Here is a 23,904-nt window from a genome sequence, read left to right on the forward strand (position 1 = left end):
AGAATTTCACTGTTTCACTAATTTCCTCACAAAGCGTGAGAAACGCATAAATAATCAAAGAATTTCCCACTGTAGTGTGAGAGCCATTTAAGGACATAAATTCAATAATATCTATACACAAACTGCTGTCAGACCAGTCACATGTGGTGGGTAGAAAAACGATGTGATATTTGGAATCACTTTCACAACCAGCACGTTAAGGCACCAGCCTTAGGAAAATATGAGTGCAATGCAAGACTAAACCAAACAAAACGCCTCACATAATTCACAGCTAAGCCTCTGCCAGCACTCTACCAGGTGAATGAAATTAGCAACCTGACAATTAGCAAGAGGAATAAATCCCCATTAAAAAGCAAGCAGAAAGGAATTTTCAAGTGCATGAATACAGAATTTTTGGCTCCATACACTTGCTGTTGTTACTAGTGCAGTATGTTTACTCATTTCTCTATGGGATATAAACCCCAACTTGGTATGAAAACAAATCGTTGAAAGTCTTAGCAGATTAGTAAATGTCAGATCAAATTAAACCTTCTCCTAGACTGTGCAGGGGCTGTACAAATTTATCAGAGTCTCACAGATTCTTTGCTCTCTTGACATGAATGGGTCAGAACAGCCCAGAGACAAAAGGCAGCAAGATCAGAAGACTGAAAGTGCTCAGTTTTGGAGGGCCAGGCTTTGTTTTACCATTAAATTCATCCACAGAGAAACAGGTTTGGAGATAGATAACGCCTCAGGAGATAGGAAGGAGCAAGAGACAGCAGCTTTCTCGTCTCAAAGGCTCTCTCTGGAAGACAGGGGCTGGGCAGCCCACCTTCCAGGCTTGAAGGTTTCAAGCTGTGGGCACGCAAAACATAGCGGGGAGGTTTGTAACTTCTCTTTTCTGCGAGTGATCTGAAAGTGTTATACAGCAGGGACACATCCCTCAAGCTTTGCTTGAGATTCTGCAGAGGGAACGTAAAGCCTCTGGGCTCCAGCAGCCTAACTTCAAGAGAGAAAAGGAGAAAGAAAGAAAGAGGGGAAAAAAAGGAAACATTCTGCCTTAAAAAGCCCCTAATTAGGATGGGTGACGAGACAACCCAAAGTTTGCCCTGAATTGTGCTGGCTCTCCCCCTGACAGACAAGCACAGGAACTCAGGAGAGCTGCCAGCAATGCTGCAGCAGGGAGCAGCAGAGTATCCAGGGATCCTCACAGGGCAAGCAGCCCATGCCCTCCTCAGGTGCTTTTGTCACCACCAGACAGTGACAAAGCTGCTGCTGGAAAGAGCACGGGGCACACCAGCAAGTGACAGCAGTCACTGCTCCTAGGCTGGGATGACACACACCAAACTGAGCAGCACAGCTGGTGGTGTGATTTGGACATGAAAATACATCAACCCCTTCTGCCTGATGAAGAAAAACAACTTGCCTGCCACATTCCTGTCCAGGCAAGGGAGAGGCAGCACTAACACAGCTCAGCACCCAGCCCTCTTCTCCCCAGCCCCTTGCATCCTGCCCGTCCTGCTGCCCATCCCACCTACAGCACTTCACAGCATCTGCAAGCGTTCCAGAAGGATTTACAGCCCTCACCCAGCTCGTGGCACCTGTTGGGCACGTTCCTCCTGTCCCCAGAGATGGGTCCCTTGCTGGCAGCCCCTGGCTTCTCCCAGTTCCAGGGGTGCTGTCCCCACAAGCTCATCCCTTCAGGAGCACTCCCCCACAGCTGCAGTCAGGGCTGTAAATGCTGACCTTGCCCTTCTCCATCACCTGGGAATCATTTAGGTTGCCCAACGAGGTAATCGGGGATGGGGACCGACTTTGATCACCAGCCCTTCAAAGCATTCCCAGCACGCCCTGTGAGGATCTCCAGGACACACAGGTGCAAGGCAGTAACAGAGAACAAGCTATGGCTGAATTCTTGCCAGGTTTTTTAGCCCATGCTTAGCTCTGGAAGCCACAAGTTTTCCCAATTTCATGAGCTTTACAGGCCATGGAGAGGCTGGTCCCCACCTCTGCTCCTGCACTAAGCAACAGAGACTTTGAATTTAAGGAATTCACCGAAGGCACAGCTAGAGCAATCCTTGCTGGGATGTCTGAGCCAGGAGAGCCCTCCAGATACGGACTTCCTCCATTTACATCACATTGTATCAAAAGTTAATGACTCCCAATTATATTAAGTGCTTTCTAAAATCACGGAACAATCAGTTCCAAAAAGACAAGGAAGTATCAGCGACTTGATTTCTCATTAAGAAGATAAAATTAAACAAGAAACTAGTTACTTGCTACAGATACCAGAGCACACACTGTTTACAAAAACAATTGTTGTGTTTCTGGACGGCAGGATCATCTTGTGCTTTTTATTTAAGGAACACAATGGTAAAGAGCACAGAACCATTACAGCACGGAAAGCAACATGCTCGGAGCGTTGCTTTGCCTTTTCAAAGGGAAATCAGGAGCACAATAACGTTTTATCGTTATTCTTTCAGAATACACAAGTGAACAATATATTGCATAAAAACAATTCCTTGTAAACAACTTGAACCGCAAAAGCAAACAATACCTCAAGTAATAAAAGGAGTTTATCTCCTGAAAGATCAATTATTATTTTGGCTTGTTGATATGAAACAGAATAAATTATTTATTAGAGCTCAAATCATTTAGGAACTATAACCACAATGATCTATAAGTAAAGATCATGGCAAGGAACCAGAACTGTAACATAAATATTTAGGCTTTCAATGCAGCAAAGAACACACACAAGTCCTTAGCTACACTGGGACAGAATCAGAGCACCACCCTTTCTGGCAGCCACCTAACAATAGCCAGAGCAAGAATTCTACTATTTTCAGAGAAGCAAGAAATTGAGGAGTATTTTTTTTTTCTTTCTTCAAAACCAGAAAAAATATCCAACAGATTTTTTTGATGAAACTTGTAGCTTGTAAACTTAATCTCCAAAAATATAAGCTGGAGCCAAAACTGACAGTGGCACTGAATGTCCAAACACAGCCCAAGCTCTGCCCTGACAGCCCACAGAGCAGGAATTTCACCAGAGAGAAACCCAATCTCAATCAGTAATTGAGAACCAGCTCTCCATATGGCTCCAAAGGATGGGGAGAAGGAGCAAACAAAGACCTGCAGCAGCCACCTGGGGGATGCACCTTGGGAAACTCTTTCCAGGCTCGCTCACTCTTACTCAAGCCTCTTCCTTGCAGCTTAGGGAGAAAACAAACCCTGCCCAGGGTTCAGTTACGCCGTGCCAGCTCAGCATTCCTTACCTGCTGCCTTCTCTCGCTCCCTCCCTCTGTTTTGGGATCCCCAGGCAGAGAGAGATGAGCTGCTGGCAGAGGGTGCAGCCACAGGAGCTCCTCTGCTCCATACCTGGGACACTGAGCACGCTCCCACTTCCTCCCTGGCCAGGGAAAAAAAGCTTCCCTGAAAGCAGATTAGGGATGTCCCAGCTTTATCCAGGATCCGTTTCAGAGCATTTCACCTCAAAAGGGGATAAAGCAACGAGCAAAGCGCACACAGCCTTAGCTTGTTTTAACAACTAACCCTGAATCAACCCCTGTGAACAAAAATTCCTTTGAGCAGAACTCAGGTGATCTGGGTCCCATTTCAGGTGCTGACAAAACACACCTGTGTGTTTGGTTGTGCCTCAGCTTCACGTCTATAAGGAGCAGCTGTGAGGGCCTGGTTTACTCCTTCTCCTGCTTGCCTTCCCTGTAGCCCATTTGGATAATGTACAGCCTTTTACAAGGCACTTTTACAATACCTAAGACAATAGGACCTTGACCTCTATTAGAGCTGCTAAATAGTATCACGTTGCTTGCATCACTGTAAACCCAGAGCTCAGGCAAACAAGGAACAGCTCCCAAGTGACTGCCAAAAAAGTCTCCTCTAGTATGCAAACTGTGCCAGCGATAGAACCAAAGCTGCTGGAGTTGAGATGTGAAACCTTACAGATCAGAAAGGAAAACGGGCAGAAGGATGAAAAAGGCAGGCTGCTTCCCCACAGCTGGAAGTGCACGTTTGATTTCAGGGACTACTGCTTCCCCAGAGTTGAAGGTTGCCAGAAATCTCGCAGGAGAACCTGATCCAGTTTCCACACAGCCTCCTTATGTCATCCTCACTCCAGCACGAAACCCCACATTTGTCTGCACAGTGGAGGGAACGCCGTGCCCACTGCAAGATCCCCGCAACGTGTCCATGTTGCACCTCAGGTGAAAATCCTAAAGCAGCCAACTTTTCGTAAATGTACTGCCCATGTATGACACTGGTACCAAACTGGTCAGATGGCTGGGACAGGGACCAAGGCTCCCCTGAGTGCCTGACATCCCCCCAGCCAGCTGGGGCTGAGCTGGCATGCTGATGTGCACGTCCAGCCACAGAAATGCCCATGTTTTAGCATATCTGCCTTGTAAATTATGCCATTTCCCCAGGTCTTCCCGACCTGTAAATGTGCACTTTTAGTTGAGCTGAGTCTCGGGGGGAGTAGAAGCAGCTCAGTCACACTGAAAGCAGAGAACTCCAATCCAGTATTCCCAGTATCTGGGACCCAGACAGAAGCATGAGCACAGCTTACACAGGCGTGATCCTGCCCTCTTCTTTCTTCAGGTGTCTCCTGGTTCTCACAGCAGTTGTGCTACAAGACTGGTTCACTTTACTCCGAAATTTAGCACAGGTTAAGCTACCTGAAAAGGCAACAGGAGGGTGGCCTGGAGGATGGAGTGGTGCAGGTGTGGGTCAGCCCTGAGCAGGAGCTACACACCTTCCCCAGGGGTCACTGTCACCACAGAGCACAGCTGGGAAGTGATGCTGAGCATGATAACAGGAAAGGACCTGGCAGCCTTATGCTTTACCATGAAGCAGGGAGACATCAATGTCCAGCTCACAAAATCATAACCTCGAAGACGTTCAGCTGAAACTTGGTCTTCCTGTACAAACACCCAGAAAGGCAGCCTGAGAGGCCACACCAGCCACCATCAGAACGGCTTTGGCCTCCTCCTGCACAAGGACTTGCTCTTGGAGCCACCGTACAGCTCAAGACACAACTGGACAGTCACATGTCACTGGAGACAGGGAAATGAGGGATCTCCAAGACCCTGGAACACCAAAGGCGCACAGCACACCTCCACTTGCAGCGCTTGGACATCAACAGCTTGCCAAGAGCAAAATCCACATTTCCCTGAAGAAGCTACTTGAACTTCTCCAGGATTTTTGCCTTTTAAAGTCGAACAGTGCAGTGAACAAAGTTTTATCAAGCGCAGCAGAAAATAAACTTCAAAATACAATCGCAGGCGCTTGTAGCAGGAGCTTTCAAACAGCCAGGCTGCTCAGCACGCCAGACTGCTGCAACCTCCCTGGTCCCAACACACTCAGTTCTGAGCAAACACAGCACTGAACTTGTCCTCAACAACTTCAATGCTGCCAACACTGATGATTTTCGCACATATCTGATGGCTTTCCTAAAAAAGCTCAGCTCCTGGAGTCATGCGATAAAGAGGAAACATGCACTTTTTATTAAGGAAAAGGCTTTTAGATCATCTTTTTGCCCAGGAAACAAGAAAAATGAGCCTTTATATCACAAAACTGGAAAAATCCTAGAGCAAAGAACCCTTCAACAGTTACTCTCGCTTTAAATCTCAGGGGGAGTGGGCACTAAGTAAGCTAAATGCCTTTTTTTTTTTTTTTTTTTTTTTTTTTTTGAGCTTATCTCACAAATTGCATTAACATCTAAGTTGTTTGCTTGGGTTTTCTCCCCCAGAAATTTATGCTGTGAGTAATTCTGAGCTGTGAATAAATTCAAGGAAATTATGTGCTTTTTACCACTCCTTCAACGATGTGAAGCAAGGTGACACGAAGAGAACAAACTCCCAATTATACCTTTAGTTCCTCCTGTCACTACAGAGTACTCTATCTTTCAAATAATAAAATTAAAAATTAAATACAACACGGAGAGCTCTAAAGGCACAGACAAAAGGCTTCATGTTCCCCTGTGTAAGATCTTCTCCCCCAAACCCAATAATTCCCCCAATTTTTGAGATGAAACTGCCACTGAAAGCCAACGCAGCACAGCCTGGTGGCACCTGCCGGCTCTGAGCTGCTCCAGGAAGGGAAGCTCTGCTAAAATTAAGCAATACTAATAAAAAATAACCCCCTGCACTCCTCCACCAGATTTTTCCACCACACCTCTAGCGGGTCCCTCAAGACAGAAACCTGGGATGTGCTCTGATGGACATGGGTCATTCCCAGGGCACCAGAGAGGGTCACAGAGGTCTCTTCATCCCCACCATCTGTCCCCATCAAGGATGGCTTTGGTGTGGGGAGAGATGTGGCATGGCAGCACTGCCAGGAAGGAATCCCAGCACAGGGGAGCCCCAGGCCAGCCCACACCAGGGCTGGTGCTGAGCCTGTGTGTTTGAAGGGTTTTTTTTGGAAGCCAGTTCTGCCCATGCTCCAAGCAGGTGCAGGCTGAGTGAAGCCAGCACCCTGCCATGGGGCTGTGTTGGACTCAGACCAAGGCTGACACCCATTTGCTGCTCTCCCACTCATTTCCTGGGCTATCACACGGGAGCAGAATCCCTTCCACAGCTCAGGCTGAACTTGCCACCCTCCTACCCTGAGAGACCCCTGGGCCCCAGGGAAACGAGGTCAGCAGCATCTCCTCCCTCTCTGTGGCTGATTCAATAGGTGGCTGCGGGCAGGGAAGGACCAAAGCTCTTCCACATCTCCTGATCCACATTTGAACTACCTCCAGTGCTTCAGGACGCTCTGGGAGAGGTGGTTTGGAAACATCCTCCTCCTCCCCTGGGCGACAGCCGCCCGCTCCCCGAGTTTGCCGCTCCTCCAGCGACAGCCGGATTCTCCCCAGAGCAGAAGGTGGCTCCGAGCGCTCCGTGTCCCCGTGTCCTGCGAGCACTCCGTGTCCTCACGTCAACTCCTCGCCCTGCCTCATTAAGCTGTTCCTTCCCGCTGCTCTCGACCTCCAAGCACTAATGGGCTCCTCTGCAAATGCGGTGCGCGCTCCGCGGAGCGCAGCGGGCTCGGAACGCTCCCATTTTCAGACACGCAGGGAAGAGCAAGTCTCATTCTAAGCAGAAGTGGCAGCTTCTAATTTAAGGCTATGCCATTTGGCCGCCAGGCACAACAAAAGCTACCTATTGCCCTATTGCCCACGTGGATGGTCAGTCAGCTCCAATGCCATCTCAACGGGCAATCGCAAATAGAGGTGACCGATTCCCAACTCACTGACCCTTTGCTCCTAACCCCTGCTGTGGGGCTCACTCCCCAGCAGCCCAGATGTCCTTTTTTATGGGTGACATTCCACTCAACCCATTAATGCCATCAACCAGTTGCTGGGAGCAAGAATTGCATTAAATTATTTTATCTGCAGCCAGACTGCCCATGAGGGCAGGAAGGAGGGAGCAGGCAGAGAGGAGGCAGCCAGGGGCCAGAATCCCACATGATCCCAAACAGGGCTTCTCAGCTGCTTTTTAAAAGTGCCTGCAGTCTTCCTTATCTATGTGCACATGTATTTATATCAGCATATACGTGTGCAGGTTGAAGTCATGCACGTTGTCACGGAAGTGAATAGCAAGTGTCTTGTCACCAGTCACCAGTCCCACGCACAACGGTCACGACTGGTCCCACAAGCACCGAGGGCACTGCTGCTCTGCTCCCCAGGCAGGATCAGGACCTGCTGCATCCCACATTGCCCTGTTTCCTTGCTGAAATGCATGAGGTCAAAGCCTCACACTTCCAGGCACTGGAACTCAGGCTGAGCCAGGCACAGTTTCACTCCATCAGGAGACATCCCCACCACACAGATCCAGAGCATTGTGAACACAGCTTGATCCGGTTTATTTTTCAACCTGCTGAATTGCTAGAATATGTTTAGCTGTTACACACAGACCCCAGATCCATAATCCCACCCTCAGCAGCTGTTACATTTGCTGTGGCACTTAGAACAGATGCTACAGCTCCCTAAAAAGGTAAAACAGTTGAGACTTCCAAACCTGGGGCTGGGAGGGGGTAAAGCAGAGCCCACCCAACCCCTGCAGCCAGCTGCATCCAGGTTCAGAGAACCAGCCCTGGATGCACCAATACATGTGGTACAGAGCCACATCACAGCCTAGAGCAGTTTAAGGAACTTTCAAGTGTTGCCGTAGTGGCATTAAAAAGCTGTCAGCTTCCTGGGAGACAAGGAGCAGAGGCTGGATTCAGTGTTTAAAGGATGATTAAATGAAAGTGATTTAAATTATACATTCCTATTGCTGGAACTGACACCATTTAAAACACACCATCTATTCCCCATTTCCTCTGACACTGATTACTACCCACTAAAAGATGAGCGTTTTCTTACAAGCAGCAAAGTACCAAACTAGGGATTTATGAATTGGAGATAATTAAAAGGTTTTGCATTACAAATAGAGTAAAACATTTACATTCCGTGGGCCACCTGAGAACACTCAAAGAGTCAAAATGGACATTTTTTACCTGAAAACCTGTCCGCTCTCTATCAAGGCTGCTAATTGAGGCACGGGAAGCTTGCAGCTATTTTACAGTAGATTCACAACCAAACATTTGCTGAGCTTCTAGACAACCTGGGACTCAGGACCCAACCTTAACTCTCCCACATAGAGCTCTGTTAGCTGAATCTCCATCAAGCTGACACAAAGAAATTGTCTGTCCCTCCTTGATAAATCCACAGAGTGACTTGCGAGCCATCGCCATTCAGATTTCACAGACACGGAGCTGTAGGATTTTCTTGGCTAGCGATGATGGCGTTTTACCAGGAGCAATAAGAAGCACAAGGCATCACCCAAGGAACCGAGGGCATGGAGAGTCTCTTCCTCCTCCACCCAGAGCACCCACAGCCCCTCTCAGAGGCCAGTGTGGCCAGCACCTGTTGGTCCAAACTTATGATCTTGTGCCGGATGCCAAAGTCTCCACCCTAGTGACAACACACGTGAAGGGAATTAACACCTCCACTGTGATGGCAAGTGCTGGAATTGCACACGAGCATCTCAGTAACTTCAAAAAAGGTCTTTTTAACATGATTTTTCCCTCATTCCTGAAATCCTCAAGCCAGAAAACCCAGTATTGATCTCACTGCCTGGTAGAAATATGATAAAAGACTAATTGAGCACAGAGATCTCAGGGAAGGAATCTCCAAGGAATCTTTTGATTTGAACAAGGACCCTTACAAAATGCCAGAAGAAAAAAAAAAAAAAAAAAAAAAAAAAAAAAAAAAAAAAAAAGGCTAATCCTGGATCTTCCCTGACAGCTTGCTTTTCCCTACACTCCCAGGAGTGCTGAGCATTGTAAACTCAGAATAGAAGAGGCTCCAGGATACGGGGAGGGGAACTGTGGCTGCAAGCGTGAGACGGGGAGAGGATCGGCAACGTGAGCGGTAGCAAACACAAACAGTGACTCATGACACACAGAACATAAACAATGCTGCAAGAGTTTTTACAATTCTAATTCAAACCAAAATAAACAAGAACGACAGTCCAGTACGAGGAAAGAGAGGATGACAGTGATGGGAGCGGGGTGTGGGGACTCCATCACGTTCACATCTGTTGCTCTCATAGCATCCCAAATGAGCAGCTCCGGAAAGAAACAGAGAAGGGAAGATATATGGGACAGCAGCAGCTTCTTGTGATCTACACCCGTGCTTGAAGTTTTCATGAGTGCACTGAGAGCAGAATTTATATCCCAAAGCCATGCAAAAGCCTACTACACTGCTACTGGTTTTGACCCCTGGCCCCTGAAACCAGCTCTAGCAACAGAAATAAAAAGTCCAGCTTGGAGGGCTAATGAGTGAAATAGACCCTGTGTAGCGGGTGGATGGACAGAAGGCAACAGAAGGGGAGAAATCACACCATCAGCAAGAGGCACTGCTTTAACTGCTCTGCAAATCCTCCAGTCAAGCAGATTCACAATTTCTTTTGCTCTTGCTTCATTACCTCCTCGTGAGAAACTCTTCCCCAGTCTGCACCTTGAATATTTTTTTCAGGCAAATCAAGGTATTTTTCTCCAGTGGGAACTAAGAGCTAATGATCATCCTTTTTACAGAAATCTTTTATGCAACAGAAAATGTGTTGCCTGCACTCAGGCTTATATTTCCAAATACCACTCCTTCAGCACTCCCTCTCCAGCCTCATTTGCTCATTTCCCACCTCTGTGGTTCATCTCCAGACTTGTAACCGTGCCCATTCTCCTCCTGCCTGCACTGCCCAGCTCCCCTTGGTGCAGCAGGAAGGGATTACAAGCCCTGCCTTAATGCACAGAGCTTCAGTAAGGATGACTCAGAGAGAGATTTGAGTCTTTTCCTCAAACCTCAGGACGGTGTTGGTTTTTTTAGACCGGCCATGGCAGTACCACCCTGGCACTCGGTCATCCAGCTCCTGCTCCCTTGGAGCCACATCTGCACCCTCCTCTCCCCTAGTCCTCATCACGCTGCTGCCCTGCCGGTTTTGCTGTTCACCAAGATGATCCAAATCCTGCTCCTAAGCCTCAATCCCATCAGCAGCCCTTCTCACACGTTCATGAGTTACCCCACTAAAGAGGGAAGTTGGACAGATTCGCCTATTTGCTTTTAAATCAACTCTTTTTTTTTGGATCCCATCCTCTCTGCTGTGAACAAAGTGCTCTGCAACTTTTTTGAGGAACCACTGTCATATTCCTTGATCTTTCATTTTCTGGGTCTTTCCTTCTCCTCCCTTTGAAGGTCTGGACTGGGCTTTGCTTTGCTCTTCCCTCTCCACCACCCCCCTGGGGAACATCGATGGCAATCACCCACAATTGACCAGCGTTCAGAGCTTGCTGAGATTGGGTTTTTCTCCTAATTATCCCTAGAATAATTTCACCAGGTCCAGCTGATGTGAATATTGGTTAATATTATCTCTGTCTGAAAGTCTGTGCATTCATCACCGTCACAGTGTTGGGAGGACTGAAGCAGAGGAAGCACAGAGCACGTCCACCTCTTGCAACCCTTCATCTCTCCAGCCTCGTTCTGCTCCTCTGTGTCTTTTCTCACACATTCCACCTTTCTTTGCAAAAACTTCACCTAATTTAGAAGCTTTCAAGTAAAAAGTTTTTCCACTAGAGGGCACAAAGACAATTTCTCCTCAATGGAAACTGATGTTAGAAGGATTAATAAAATAATTACTAATATCTCACCAAAGGCATCTCAAACGTCAGTAAATGAACACTCAGTAAATTAAGATGTAGTTCCAGCTCCCCAGGTACTACACCACCATAAAATGTCTCATAGAGCCTGAAAACCTAAAAATCCCAAAGTGATGCTACTCTACCAAGATTTCCTATATCACACTAAGCACTTTTTCCTGTGATTTCTATGCTTCCCCACTATTTCTCACTAGGCACAGGCCATAACATTAATGCAGAAATGGAGACAGAAGACCCATCCTAGTGTTTTGTAAGTTGAATTTACCCAAATTTAGCTTCAAGTCAATGAACTTTTTAAATGTTTTGGTTTCCTAGCTCAAAAGAAGTTTTATACCAGCATGTCTGTTTGCAGATACTTTTGGGTCATGATAAGTCCTGACCTGTCTTGGGTAAATTAAAGAGATTTTAGCCTTTAGCGTTCTTATATTCATACCAGTTTTTTCAGCTTTAAACTGTGTCTTGTAAACTTGTTACAGGTTCTATCTATGCCAGTAACACACTTCACCAGCTCCTCAATAAGGAACGGTGCAAAACGGTGCAAAACCACAAACTCCACGGGAAAGCAGTCAAGTCAAGCGCTCAGTTACACAGACCCAACGAGTGGCATGACAGCGATAACTCCAGAGCATTAATTATGTTGACAGCACAAGGTTCCTCAGCCTCCCCAGCCCCACAGCAGTCCCAGGCAGAGCCCAGACCCACCTTGCTGGCTCCTGTGATCCCTGCATCCCACGCTGCCGAGGCGATGGGCGAGTGCCCGGTACCCGCCCCGTGTGCGGGCGTCCACGCGCAGCCCCACGCTCCCCTCCATGGCCAGCTGTCCCCCAGGGTGCTCCCACGGCTCCAGCACAGGGCAGGGAGGTTTGCTCTCTGCCTATGGATTCCCACTGCCTGGAGGCTTTGGCTGGAGCAGAGTCAGCCCCGAGACTTTTGCTAACGGGAGAAGAGAGACAATAGCGATGCGCAGGTGCTTCCTCCCATTTAAAGTGTTTACTTGTGCAGCCCAACGCAGTGACGCTATTGTGGATTAGATCTGCATGCTGCTTCACAGAGTTCAAAAGGTAGCACGTAACAAAAGGAACCCTGAAATACTGCTTATTAAATTAAAGTGGTTGGTTTGTTTTTTTTTTCTTCTCTTTCTTTTTAAACTCTGCTTCCTTTGCCAATGCCAAGTAAGAGGGTTTTTCCAAGCATACAATAACAGCGGTTTCAAATGGGAAATGATACATACTGTATCAAAACAAAACACCAATTCTAACACAAAAGCAAAGGGTTTATCAGTATATCTCCACTGCCTAGGCAGCAGGCTCCTATGGCCTGGCAAAGACAATTTCATCAGCCAGCAGAAAAGGCCGAACTCAAGATCTGTGCATGGTGTGAGAAAAATTAAAAAGATCAAGAGGGAAGGAAGGGTATAGCTAGAGCCACTACTGCAGGCTAAGGAAAGATCAGTCCAAAAGAGCAACAAAGACATATTTGTTTTATGAGATAAAACAAGCAATTCACTGCAACAGGGACCCAAAAAAAAAAAAAAAAAAAAAAAAAAAAAAAAAAAAGAGGGAGCATCTGAATCCAATTTTGTTGTTCTAACTTTATATTACATAGATTAAGATCCCTACCAGAGAACCCAGGCACTCAAATCCATGCTTGGATCTTGTACATAGGAAGTATCAAATGTACTGAGTGTCTTACAACTCCCTCTAGTCAGTGAAGGCCCAAAGATAGTCAGCACTTAACAGTAAAATAATAATAAAATAAACAACTAACAGTAAGATAATAATAAAAGCTAAAACAATAATAAAAGATGTCAAGGCACTTTTTCTAGTATCCAAATGAAATCCAGCTTCATAGACAAACATTTGTGAACATCTCAGCCCTCCTGAAAGCATCTCCTCTATTGCTTGAGAAGTTTCAAATAAAGTATCATCATATTTAAGATTCTGCAACCAGAGACTGCACCTCATTTTCACACAAAACTACACCTCAAAATGCTGGACGTGCTGAAAACAATGCCACACATGTTCTCATTCAACCCCATTCTTTTAATGACTAAATAAACACAACTGAATCCCTTTGTCTGGGGGCCGTATTATTTAATCCTCTCCTTGCGGTTGCAGCTATTTCAGATATGCTTCCATTGACTTTCCTTCTTGGTTCAAACAGACTGAGTGGGATTTGCACTTCCATCTTCTGAGATCTGGTGGGATGATTGCTCAGAGAGTGTCAGATCATCAGTGAAGCTAGAAATGACAACTTAAATCCCTCTCTCCGCTGCTCAATCATAGGCATATGCCAGGAGATAAGTGGCAAGTGCTGCTTTCATTGATGCCTGTGACAGAGCAATGCAATGTCTTAAAATTAACAGGTTAACAATTCCAGAGCTGCTTCTGTGCAGCCTGGAAATTCTGTGTCCAGCTTACCAGACTTTTCTCCTTGAAGTAACATGAGGACGTGGGCAGGGGTGTGCTGAGAACAGCTGCAGCAACACATGAACTCAGCTGTTGACTAACAAGTTTGGATCTAACCCGTTTTACCTGTGTTGGAACAGTCTGTCAGCACACTCAGCCCCCACACGCCCTCCATCATCATCTCAAACAGCAGGTGGGCTTGCTAACCTCAAACCACCTTGTCTGTTCTGCACACAAACCTCTGCCAAGAAAAGGCCAAACCAGCATCTACAGTCAGCTCCAAGTCATCAGCAAAAACGAAGGCGAGGCACTGCGTGTAGTGTGTTTTCAGGGATGAACTCAAATCCAGGGTAACTGCTAGGAAATCCCTGCCCCAAATCACTCAGCATCACCATGAGCAACCCAGCCTGCTCCTCCACACCGTCCTTCAGGCTGCAGAGACCACGGACCTTGTGAGGTGGCAGGCAGGAAGACAGCGCTCCTGTGTCACTTTTATCGTCAGTTTTAGTCTTTAGTCTTGCTGGCCACCAGCAATTCATGCATTTTATTTTTATGGCTTTCCTTCTACTGCTCCTTGCAGTTCCTGAAGGGACACGAGATGCCATTTATTTAGAGGAGAGCCACCTGAAAAACAATTTAATGCACATTCCCTGAAAGAATATCAGAACGTAAGCAGGTGAAAGTAACTTCATTTACCAGTGGAGGCTTATGGACGCTCAGAGACACTGAGATTTATTACACACTGCCTTGGGCAAGTGGAAGGACAGCGAGAAGAGAGATGAATTTCTGGCTGTAAAGCACCATAAATGCCAAACCCCAAATGAGTCTTTACAAGATCTATTACTTACACTCGCTCTGAAGCTGCAAGAAGGGGATGGTCAGGGGGGGTCCAGCCACTGCTGTGGACCCCCAACATCCTCTAGGACAAGGATGCAAGTGAAAGGCTTGGTCCCACCAGGGCAGAAGGCTGCAGGACAAGCTGCCCTCTCCCAGAGCTGCTGCTGGGCACCATGTGCTTGGGCATCAAATCCTGCCTGGTTCAGTGGGAGAATGGGATTGGGTGGGATAAACTGGGGAGAACATGAGGAAGGCCTTTCCAAAGCTCTTAGTATGACAGAAGAGGACAAATTATACAAATTACAAATAATAACTTACAAGTAATCACTAAAATAAAACACATCTGTGGGGAAACACTTCGGCAAAATCCCGAGCTTTTTGTTTGTTTGTTTTAAATGGCTGAGAGTAGAAGAAACAATTCACCCCCAGAGGATTGCAGCCTGAAAGAGCTGAATCCTGCAAGCAGAACTCACAGAAGCTGGAAGCCAACACAGCTGAAATTTGCAAAAAGAACAAATGAAAGGTTTTCATTGTGGCAAATGGGGCTTTTGAGCAGACCGGCAATAACATGATGCTCAAAACCTTGTTGCGTGACTTTTATGATTCCTCCCAGCAGCATGCAACAAAACATACCTGAGCTGTAATCAATTTCTTACAGTCTTATATAAACATTACAGGAATTCTGTCCCCTGCAATATTTCTTGCTCTCAAGGCTGCAATAAATAAACCAGTTACAACCCTGCTGCCACTGTCTCCTATCTCACTGTCTCAAGTCGCTGCCTTTATTTCTTTAAAGCCACCTGTCTAACCACTTCCAGCTTCAACAAACACTTTAGATGTAACCTGTAGCTAGACTCCAGGCAGAATAAAGCATTCTACAGTCAAAGGGAAGGAGTGGAAAAGCCATTTTCCACTGTTAACACTACCTTCCTTTCATCTCCGATCCTTCTCCAGCGTCAGGGAAGGGAATTCCAGTAGCAAATCTCTCAAACAATGACTCAGAGAGATTTGGGTATGGAAAGCTGTGGACACATTGAGGATGCAGAGGATGTGAACGCTGGCCCTTGCACGTAGTTGGCAAGTTCCTTCTCCTGCATCACCCCACTGCTCAAGGACAGTTCTGGTTACTACTTACGGAGGCAGGAGAGCACCAGAACGGGCAGGAGGGGCACGTGCCAATAACCATCCATATTTCGAAGGGAAGACACCTTCTAGGAGGTGAGTTGCTCCCTTCAGCCTGTCCTCAGGCCCTGCCCAAAGCTCCTCATGCAGCAGATCCAGGTGTAACAAACATTGGGAACCGAGTTTTAGGGATATCTGAGAGGGGAATTGCCTGGGCTCAGCTCAGCATCAGGACTTGGGGTAAAAGCTGAACTGGCTCACAGCCACCCAGAGAGTTGTGTCACTTAGGCACTGAACTGCCTTGCTACAAGGCTTCATTCTGTCCACGAAGAACGGCCATAGGCTGTCAGAACACGTGTCCTCCCATTCCACAGTTCTGTCTCAAGGAACAGCAGCAGCAATTGCTTCGAGAAGAGTCCCAAAAGAGGACAAGTGCAGGGCAGTACTTCCCCAAAGAGTACTCCACCTGGCAGAGGCTGTGCCTCCAGGACCATCACAGCCAGAAATGTTATCTTAGTATAGCCCTGGCTGGGTTTCTCCAGATCATTCTCTCTCTCTCTCTGTCCAGTGAATGGCAAATTCACCCCACCACTATGATAAAGCACCAGGGAGGCTGGAGAACTGGGGGAGAAGAGACACCTGAGCCAGCTTCAAAGGTTTTGCATCCTTTGAGCACTTCACTCATACATAATTGAAAGGGCTGTATATTTAGACTACAAGAAAGTAGATTTTTTTCTTTTTTTCCCTGCTACCAGACCCATCACGTGAGGGATACTGTCATACGATAGCCTTGGGGGAGGTTTGCAAACTTGGACAATTTACTGAGAAGCAAAGTAAACTACTACTGACAGCAAGTGGACCAGAGCCCAGATCCCTGAGAGGTTCTGACAATGGGAGGACTCAGAAAAAATAAGCCAGCCTTGACCTCACATCGGGGGAGGCCGAGAGAAGCACATGCATGTATTTTATTTCACACTAACCTCTGTTTGACCAGTTATGCAAATAAATCTCTGCTTGTACTAAGTACACTGCTAGACACTGAGAGAGAATTTGGAAGACTTCACAATAAAGCCAGACCTGCTGATCACTGCATTGCGACTGAATTTCTCAAGAAATGAAGTATTAAACAGGCAAGAATGGCACATACAGCCCATAAAACAAGGGAAACTGCGGCCAAAAAAAAAGAAATCCAAGCTCAGAAGAGAAAAAAGAAAAAAGTACTTAAGAATTTGATACATGATCACGATCACTTCAGCTCCTTGCAGGCAGAGCAGCAGTATCTGGTCCCTGGAAAATACATCCCAAGGCAGAGAGAGCCATGGGAGCAAGGTGTCAGGGCAGTCCCAGCACGGACCCACGGGAACCAGCCACACCTGATGCTGTGGGGAGCACGGCAGGGACCCGGAGCCTGGGGAGGGAAAGCTCCATGTGCATGCCCTGCACAAACACAAGGCCTTTGCTAATAAAAAGAACAAGCCAAGATGCGTCTAACGTGGTTGTGACACCCAGAGTGGCCTCAGTGCAGGAGGGATCTGGCATTCATTTTCCAGCAGCACACATGCTGCAGTGCTGGCAGCAGCTCGTGCTCCCGTGCTGCTCCCCTTGGAGCAGAGGGTCCCCAGGGCAGGGACTGCAGCATCACCAGGAGATTTACATCACTGATCACAGCCCATTCTCCCAGGGCTCTGTTACAGAGGCTGTTCAGAGACTGCTGCCATGAAGATGGCAAAGTTAAACCCGATTTCAGCATCCCCTGGCTTCAATCAGTGTCAGTCACTCACTCACCACTAAACTTCTCAGCACCAGCTCAGTCTAGGCCTGGCAGTATGCAAGTGAGCTTGGTGTGAAGCCTCCCACGTTCTGATTATTACACAGCAGCTTTCTTCTAACGTGGCAACACTTCAGAGCCGGGCATGAAGCTTCCTGAGATTAACACAGTGACTGCTGAGGGGCTCATGAAGGGGCATCACTCAGCTGAGGGCAGCAGTGGAAGGTGAACCCCTACACCCTTGCACACATCAGCTTCAGCAAACCACCCTGTGCAGCTGGGAACAGCTGTCCTACTCCCTCTCCACACCCAGGCAGAGGGGCTGTGCACAGCTGACCCCAAGCAGAGGAGGGGATCCAGCCCAAGGCGTGCTGCTCCTCGGGGTGGGTCAGGGGAAACACAGCACAATTCAAGTGAAGAATAAAGAAAACTTTCAGACTGTCTAAGACATTCCCACTTGGAGGCTCAGCTGCCCCTACCAGCACTCCTGCACCTCCTGCCCATGGCAGAAGATGCTGCCCACTGAGATGGCCAAGGTTTGACCTGAGCTTCCCACGGGGAAGGTTCAGCTCAGGCCTCTGTGGCACGAGAAGCTGCAAACCAGCAATGCAGAGGAGAGGGAGCCACTGCTTCAGTGCACTGATCCATACAGACAGCAAGAGGCTGGGGAAGGGAGAAAAAAAAAAAGAAAAGAGAAATGCACTAAAAATTCTTCTGACAGGGTGAAAAATGAAAGCAAAGTGAAACACAGCTCAATCTGTCAAAACAAAATCACAGCAAGCCCACTGAAAACACACAGCTCAGCTCGCACTTTCTAGTCGGCAATAACTGGTACATTTGTTTTCCCGAAGATAAGCGGGTGAGTTAAGTTTGCTACACAACACTGAACAGATTTGAAAGGTAATCACGGCAGAAGCACAAACAATCAGATTTACCAGGGACACTTAGGACTTGCTGCCTTCCACCTTGCCACTCAACAGACTCCCAGAGAAGCATTTACAGTCGCGCTGCTGAGCCGACGGATGGACCCCAGAGCCTGATCAGGACAAGCTTTGCCCTGTCCCTCTGATATCATCCTGCAAGGAGGAGGGAAGATGATGCTTTTAGCAGAAAGCAACTCCCAAATCGGTATGGGAAAAGGTCCCGTACAGCGCATTTTTGATCAAGGTAGCAAAGGCCAATGTAGCATTCAGGCTACAGAGAAGCCATTAACTTGGTAAGAGAGTCCTAACAACGGTACCCAGAGGGTATTTTGAATAGTGAGACAGTCTGTAATTAGCTTAGGTGGGCCAACCTAATTATTCGTGGCCTGAGGAAGCATCTCGCCATACAAGGGAAGTACAAGATACATATTTATAGTTCTTTCCCAATAAACTCGTTAAAGGTTTCAGAGATGAATGACCACAGCACTTGACTGTTTTGTTATAACCTGGAGATGCAAACATTAATGAGTGAGCAAGGCAGGAGAACAAAGGCAGGGGCTGCACAGGGCTCTAAGTAGAGGGGAAATAAAACCCAATAAACCACAGAAAAACCTTCAAACATGGATGCCTGTTACACTCCAAGGTGAAACTGCCAGTGCAACACCTCATATATATTCAGATCTGCATTTGTGCATTAAAAAACTTGAAACCAATCTTCCAAATAATTCTGTAAAATATAAAAATTCTAATTTCCTAATGTTTCCATTCCAGCAGACCTTTCAGACCTACTCAGATCCTTCTCAGCCTGAACTGGGCTGCAGGTGCACACAGAAATCAAACCGGGATCTGGCACAAGCTAGATGAGAAGAAAAATATATTTTTTTAGGTTTCCTTTTTCTGTTTCTCATTTATTTCTTTTAGGACATCTTCTAACCTCAGACTCCCCAACAAACACAGCTTTTCCAATTGCAGCTGCAAGGTTTTAACCTCTCCTCTTTACCTCTCTATTGGTTGCCTGTTTTCTGCAAGAGACGAAATTTTACCACTTGTTCTGTTATAGGAATTCTCTTCCCTTTCCCTCGAGGTTTTCCCCTTCATTAGAAATTAACTCTTCCCTGTTATACATCAACCTGCTCATAGCCAAGCGCTTGGCATCAGGTACTGTATTCCCATGACATCCTTACACAAAGGCAAGAGCATCAAACCACCCCTGGTGTCCCACACCGCAACTCCGGTGTCACATTATTTCTGCTTTGTAAGCTACTAAAAACCCAGCACATTTTTCCACAGGAACTCAGTCCTGCAAAACAGTTCTCAAAACTGAGAAAGAAAAAAAAAAAAAGGAGAATAAAACTCCTTGATTAAGGCACAGAATTTTCCTCATCCTTTCGTAAGAAGTAAATGGAAATGATGTGCAGTTTAACAGGGTAAAACCTGGGAACTGCCAGTGACAAATGCTATGATAAGCCCAGCTTCCTGCCATAGCTCTGGCCAGTAGAAGACTAAATGCTCTAGAAATTAGTCCACCTCCAATTTTCATGATCGCAAGAACCTTAAACAAACACTGCCCCCCCTGAAAAAAAGCACCTTACAGTAACCACCAATGTCGTTGTTAATTAAAAACCGAAACTGATATGCTCAACAAGCCTCTCTCCTTGTCAGCCCCAAGAAGAGCATTTCAAAGCCCATGTGGCTGACAGTTCTTTGGGGATTGCAGACCCTACTCACACCCCTGCCCAAGGTGCACCACACACCTCTCCTTGGGTCCCTCCAGCCCCACACCTCGCTCCCAGGGTGGACTGGGAACTCAGCATCTTCCTTCCCCCGAATGCACAGCCGTGCCATGGCAGCCACCTCTCCTCCATTTCATGCCCTGCCTTCAAAACCTTTTGTTTTTCCTGCTGATCACCCTCCCCCTGCCAGTCTGCTCATGGCTGCTTTCAGCTCCATTTCTCCATTTAAGACACACAGGTATCCCACACCTCCTGCTCACCACCACCCCTGCTCCCAGGAGTGCAGGCAGCCCCCGTCTCACTCCTCCAGTTTCAAGAGAGCTGCCCGTTCCACAGAGCTGGGGAGCTAAAATATAATTACAGAAAGTGTATTTAGGAAGAGCAGATGACCAAAACAGGAGCAGTAGGAGAGATGAAAGCGGGTTTGTGCTGCCAACAGCGTGCAGCAACAGCCGAGCGTCCAGAGGCGAAGCAGGGAGGGCACCCTGGCCTGACCAAGAGCTGCCTGGTCTTCTCTGGATGGTTGAAACCACTCACCACAAACTGCGTTTTGGATGCAGAACTCTCCCCTGCACGTGGCCAGCCAGTGGCACGCCCAGCCCCTCCACCACCTCAAAGCAGCCCGGGCAGTTTCAGCTGTAATCCAGCTGAACCCTCAAAGCCCAGCTCCAGCATCCAAAGTGGCGTTTTCCTGTCCCTTTAATGGCCTGAGCAAGTGACCATCTGCTCCTGCACCCGTCACTGCTGGGAGGCTGGGCTGAGCTCTTGGTCCAAAGGGATCCAGCCTGATCCCACCACAGGTCAGTGTGGCAGCAGATACAAAACTGGCACCTCAGCAGCAGTTTCTGAGACACCAGAAACTGGACTGTCCCAAATGCTCAGCAGAGGGTTTCAGCCCACCCAAGCTGAGCAGCCTGGATGAAATCTGGGTATCTGAAATCTGCATATGAGCAGAGGCTAAATATGGAGCATTTTAATTTCCAAGGCTGCAGCTTCTCACACAGAATTAAAGCACTTACTAGCATGTGTACATTGATGGATAGCAAATTGCAGCAGGAATAATGGGACAGCAAGGGGAAAAAAAAGGCAAATTAACAAAATAAAGCTGATTCTGATGGCATGAAATTCTTGTAACTCCTAGATTAGTCTGTAGTCCATTTATCATCCAACTCTGGGTTTTCACTTTGTTTCCCTTAATTCTAGGGAGGTCTTTTGAGAAACATGGCATTTCTTCCTCCTCTAAAAAGGAAAAACCTCATCTGCACTGCATATTTTTAAGATTAACAATCCAAGGTCAAGCTCTTGAAAGAAATTGTAGCGGTGAAATATTTTTCTAAACCACAGTTCAGTGAAGGAGGAATTTCATCCTGACTTAGGATATTTGTTTTTAACCTAGGTGGGTTCTGGGGCTTTTTTTTTTTGGCTTCTTAAACAATATCAAGCAATTAGAACTCCAGGGCTTGATAAAATCACACCTTTCAGGTTAATGCTGATTACCAAAATGAGAAAGATCAAGTGCTAAAAAAAGCCCCACAAAACAACAAAACAATCCCCCCCCCCCCCCAAAAAAAAAAGCCACCTCAGGATGGACCCAAATGGTGCATAAATATTGTTCTACTTTTGTTCTGTCAAAAAGAAAAAAGAAAGCCGAAGCCAGCAGTGCCTAAAAATAGTACAAAATGGTACACAGTACCTGAGCAAAGCTATCGAGAAAGAACTGAATTAGTGAAAGAGACCTTGCTTGGCCAAAACACCCCTTCATTTGGGCAGAAATCAGTAGAGGACCCTCACAGACCTCCTGGTCATGGGAGGCAATTAAGGCTGGCTGGAATAATCTCCTTTGGCTCCACGGTGTGCAGAGGAGAACGTTTACACAGACAGTTTTACCAACCAGAGGATTAAAGGAGCACTCAGCCTGAGTGACAGGAATGGAGGAGATGATGTCCAGTTACAACAGCCTGTTAGCTTTGAGGGAGGCAGGGTCTAGCAAAGGAAGAAGGGATAAACAAAAGAGACCCCAGAATCTTCCAACTGGCATAAACTTCCTAGAAGATGCAGAGAAACCCATTTTTCCTAAAGACATCAAGTAGGTGAGAACGAGACCCTCAAGACTCAAAATCCTGAAGTCCATCTCAACCCCGTGGCTTGCGTTTACACTTTGCAAAAGAAACCTGGCTGAACAAATTCCTCCAGAAACTGCTGATCTCTGCAAGCTCCAAGGACATGTAAAGAAACTTTAAAAGTGGAAGCGCCACAGAAGAGGGGTGTTTGTTTTTAAAACCCGTTCCCAGGCTGAAAGCCTCGATTTTCAATTGAAGAGTGAGACTAATGTACACAGAGGTGTTTACAAGCCGCCCCAATGAGAATTTTATAAACGGAAGAGCTGAACTGTAGCCTTGAGAGTTCTGAGCATGTTACCACACTCTTCCTGTCTCCAGAGGTGACCCATCTCTTGCATGTCATTTCAGCCTCACACACAAACATTAATTTAGCACCGATGACTCACGATTCCTGTTTTCCAGAACGTTCAAACCAATATTGCAAGGAAACCTGTTGTGTTTTTTTTCTCCCCCATAGGCTGAGTGACTGGGTAAGAACAGGAAAGGCAGGAAGAAGTAAAAAATTGAGAAAAAAAAAAAAAAGGATAAACAGTTCTGTTAACTTTTCCTGAGCCTTTGCAAGAGATGAGCTGCAGAAGGTGCCTCCTGCACGGGTCACGGGGTGTGCAAAGGCTTTGCATCTAAAGGCCAAGGACTTGTTGAAAATGCAAATTACACCTGGTGGAACAGGAGGAAATTGAGGGCTTAGAGATCCAAACATCCAAACTCCAGCATCCCAGATGCACCACCACACACTCAGCCCCTTCCAGGAGCTGCACCACGCTGCCTGGCTGCCGTGGGCTCAGGAGAAGAATATTGGAAGTTTTTATTAGTTCCAAAAAACAAGTACATAAAACCGCTTTGCTCCACTAGCACTGAAACCTTCCATATGGGGGAAGAAAAAGGAGAAAATAACAACAACGAAAGGCAGCTGATCACTTAAATCGGCTGGGGGCACAGCAGTGTGGTCATCTCCAGCAGAACAAAAGCTCTCCCCAGTGAGTCCCAGCCTCCAGAAGAGTCCCAAGGAGCACATTGCTGCAGCAGAAGCAAGGACCTGCTGCAAATACCAAAAACTCCGGAGAGCTCCCAAAGCTGCCATTTGCAGGAGGCCAGTCTTGGCTTCGGCATGGTCTGCACATCGCTGCCGAGGCTGAAAGGCTTTTAAACACTCTCAGGACTTTAAACAGTGCAGAAACAACAGGGCCCTGCAGGTGGGAACCCATCCAAGAGCCCCATGCAGGTGCCTGGGTGTGCAGCCTGAGCTCCTCTCTGCCAGGACCACGATCCTCTCAAAGAATAATACGAAAATGCAGATTATGCAAGATAAGGTAAAGCAGGACCACATCACACACCACAGGTGGTAGGGACACTAAGGGCCATCTTTCCCACGCCCTGGGGATTTCACAGGGCTGTGTCCTGCTCCTGCAGGTGTAACCTCGGTGAATTAATCCCAAGGGATGCATTTGCCATCCATCGGAAGGCAAACAGCGATGAAATTACCAAGTACCAACTCACTAAAGCCACAGCCAGCCTGCACTGCTGGCAGAGAAGAAAGCATGCAAACGTCCAAGGCACCTTCAAGGACCTCTCATCAGCTGTTTTTCCTTTCTGAGGAGTGTCACCTTTTCTGAAGACGTTGCAGAGGCTGTAATTCCAAGCAGAAGTGACATTACTTCATTTCCTTTGGAAAACAACAGCTCTGCCAGCCCCTCCTTCCCTTGTCGTGCACTCTCATGAGCAAAGCGCTCGGCTCTCCAGGAAGGGGGTAAGGTCAGAAGCAAACGGCTGAATTGCTCCCAGATTAGCAGCCCAGAGGGAGTAATTCCAGCAGAAAGCATTTAC

General features: G+C 47.1%; 1 protein-coding gene across 27 annotated transcripts in view; it reads right to left on the reverse strand.

Moving 5' to 3' along the window:
• MAGI1 (membrane associated guanylate kinase, WW and PDZ domain containing 1) overlaps positions 1-23,904 on the reverse strand; it is a 335,096-nt gene that overhangs the window by 277,486 nt on the left and 33,706 nt on the right. Inside the window, exon 1 of one of the 27 annotated variants that reach the window (XM_040076064.2) lies at positions 11,872-12,087. The exons of the other annotated variants lie outside the window; for them this stretch is intronic. Coding sequence (XP_039931998.1) covers positions 11,872-11,980 — 109 coding nt within the window. The 5' untranslated portion in view covers positions 11,981-12,087. Of the gene's footprint in view, positions 1-11,871; positions 12,088-23,904 lie in introns of those variants that run through there. 27 annotated transcript variants of the gene reach the window in all.

This window comes from Hirundo rustica, chromosome 12, assembly GCF_015227805.2.
Source record: "Hirundo rustica isolate bHirRus1 chromosome 12, bHirRus1.pri.v3, whole genome shotgun sequence".
In the NCBI taxonomy this organism is placed as follows: domain Eukaryota; kingdom Metazoa; phylum Chordata; class Aves; order Passeriformes; family Hirundinidae; genus Hirundo; species Hirundo rustica.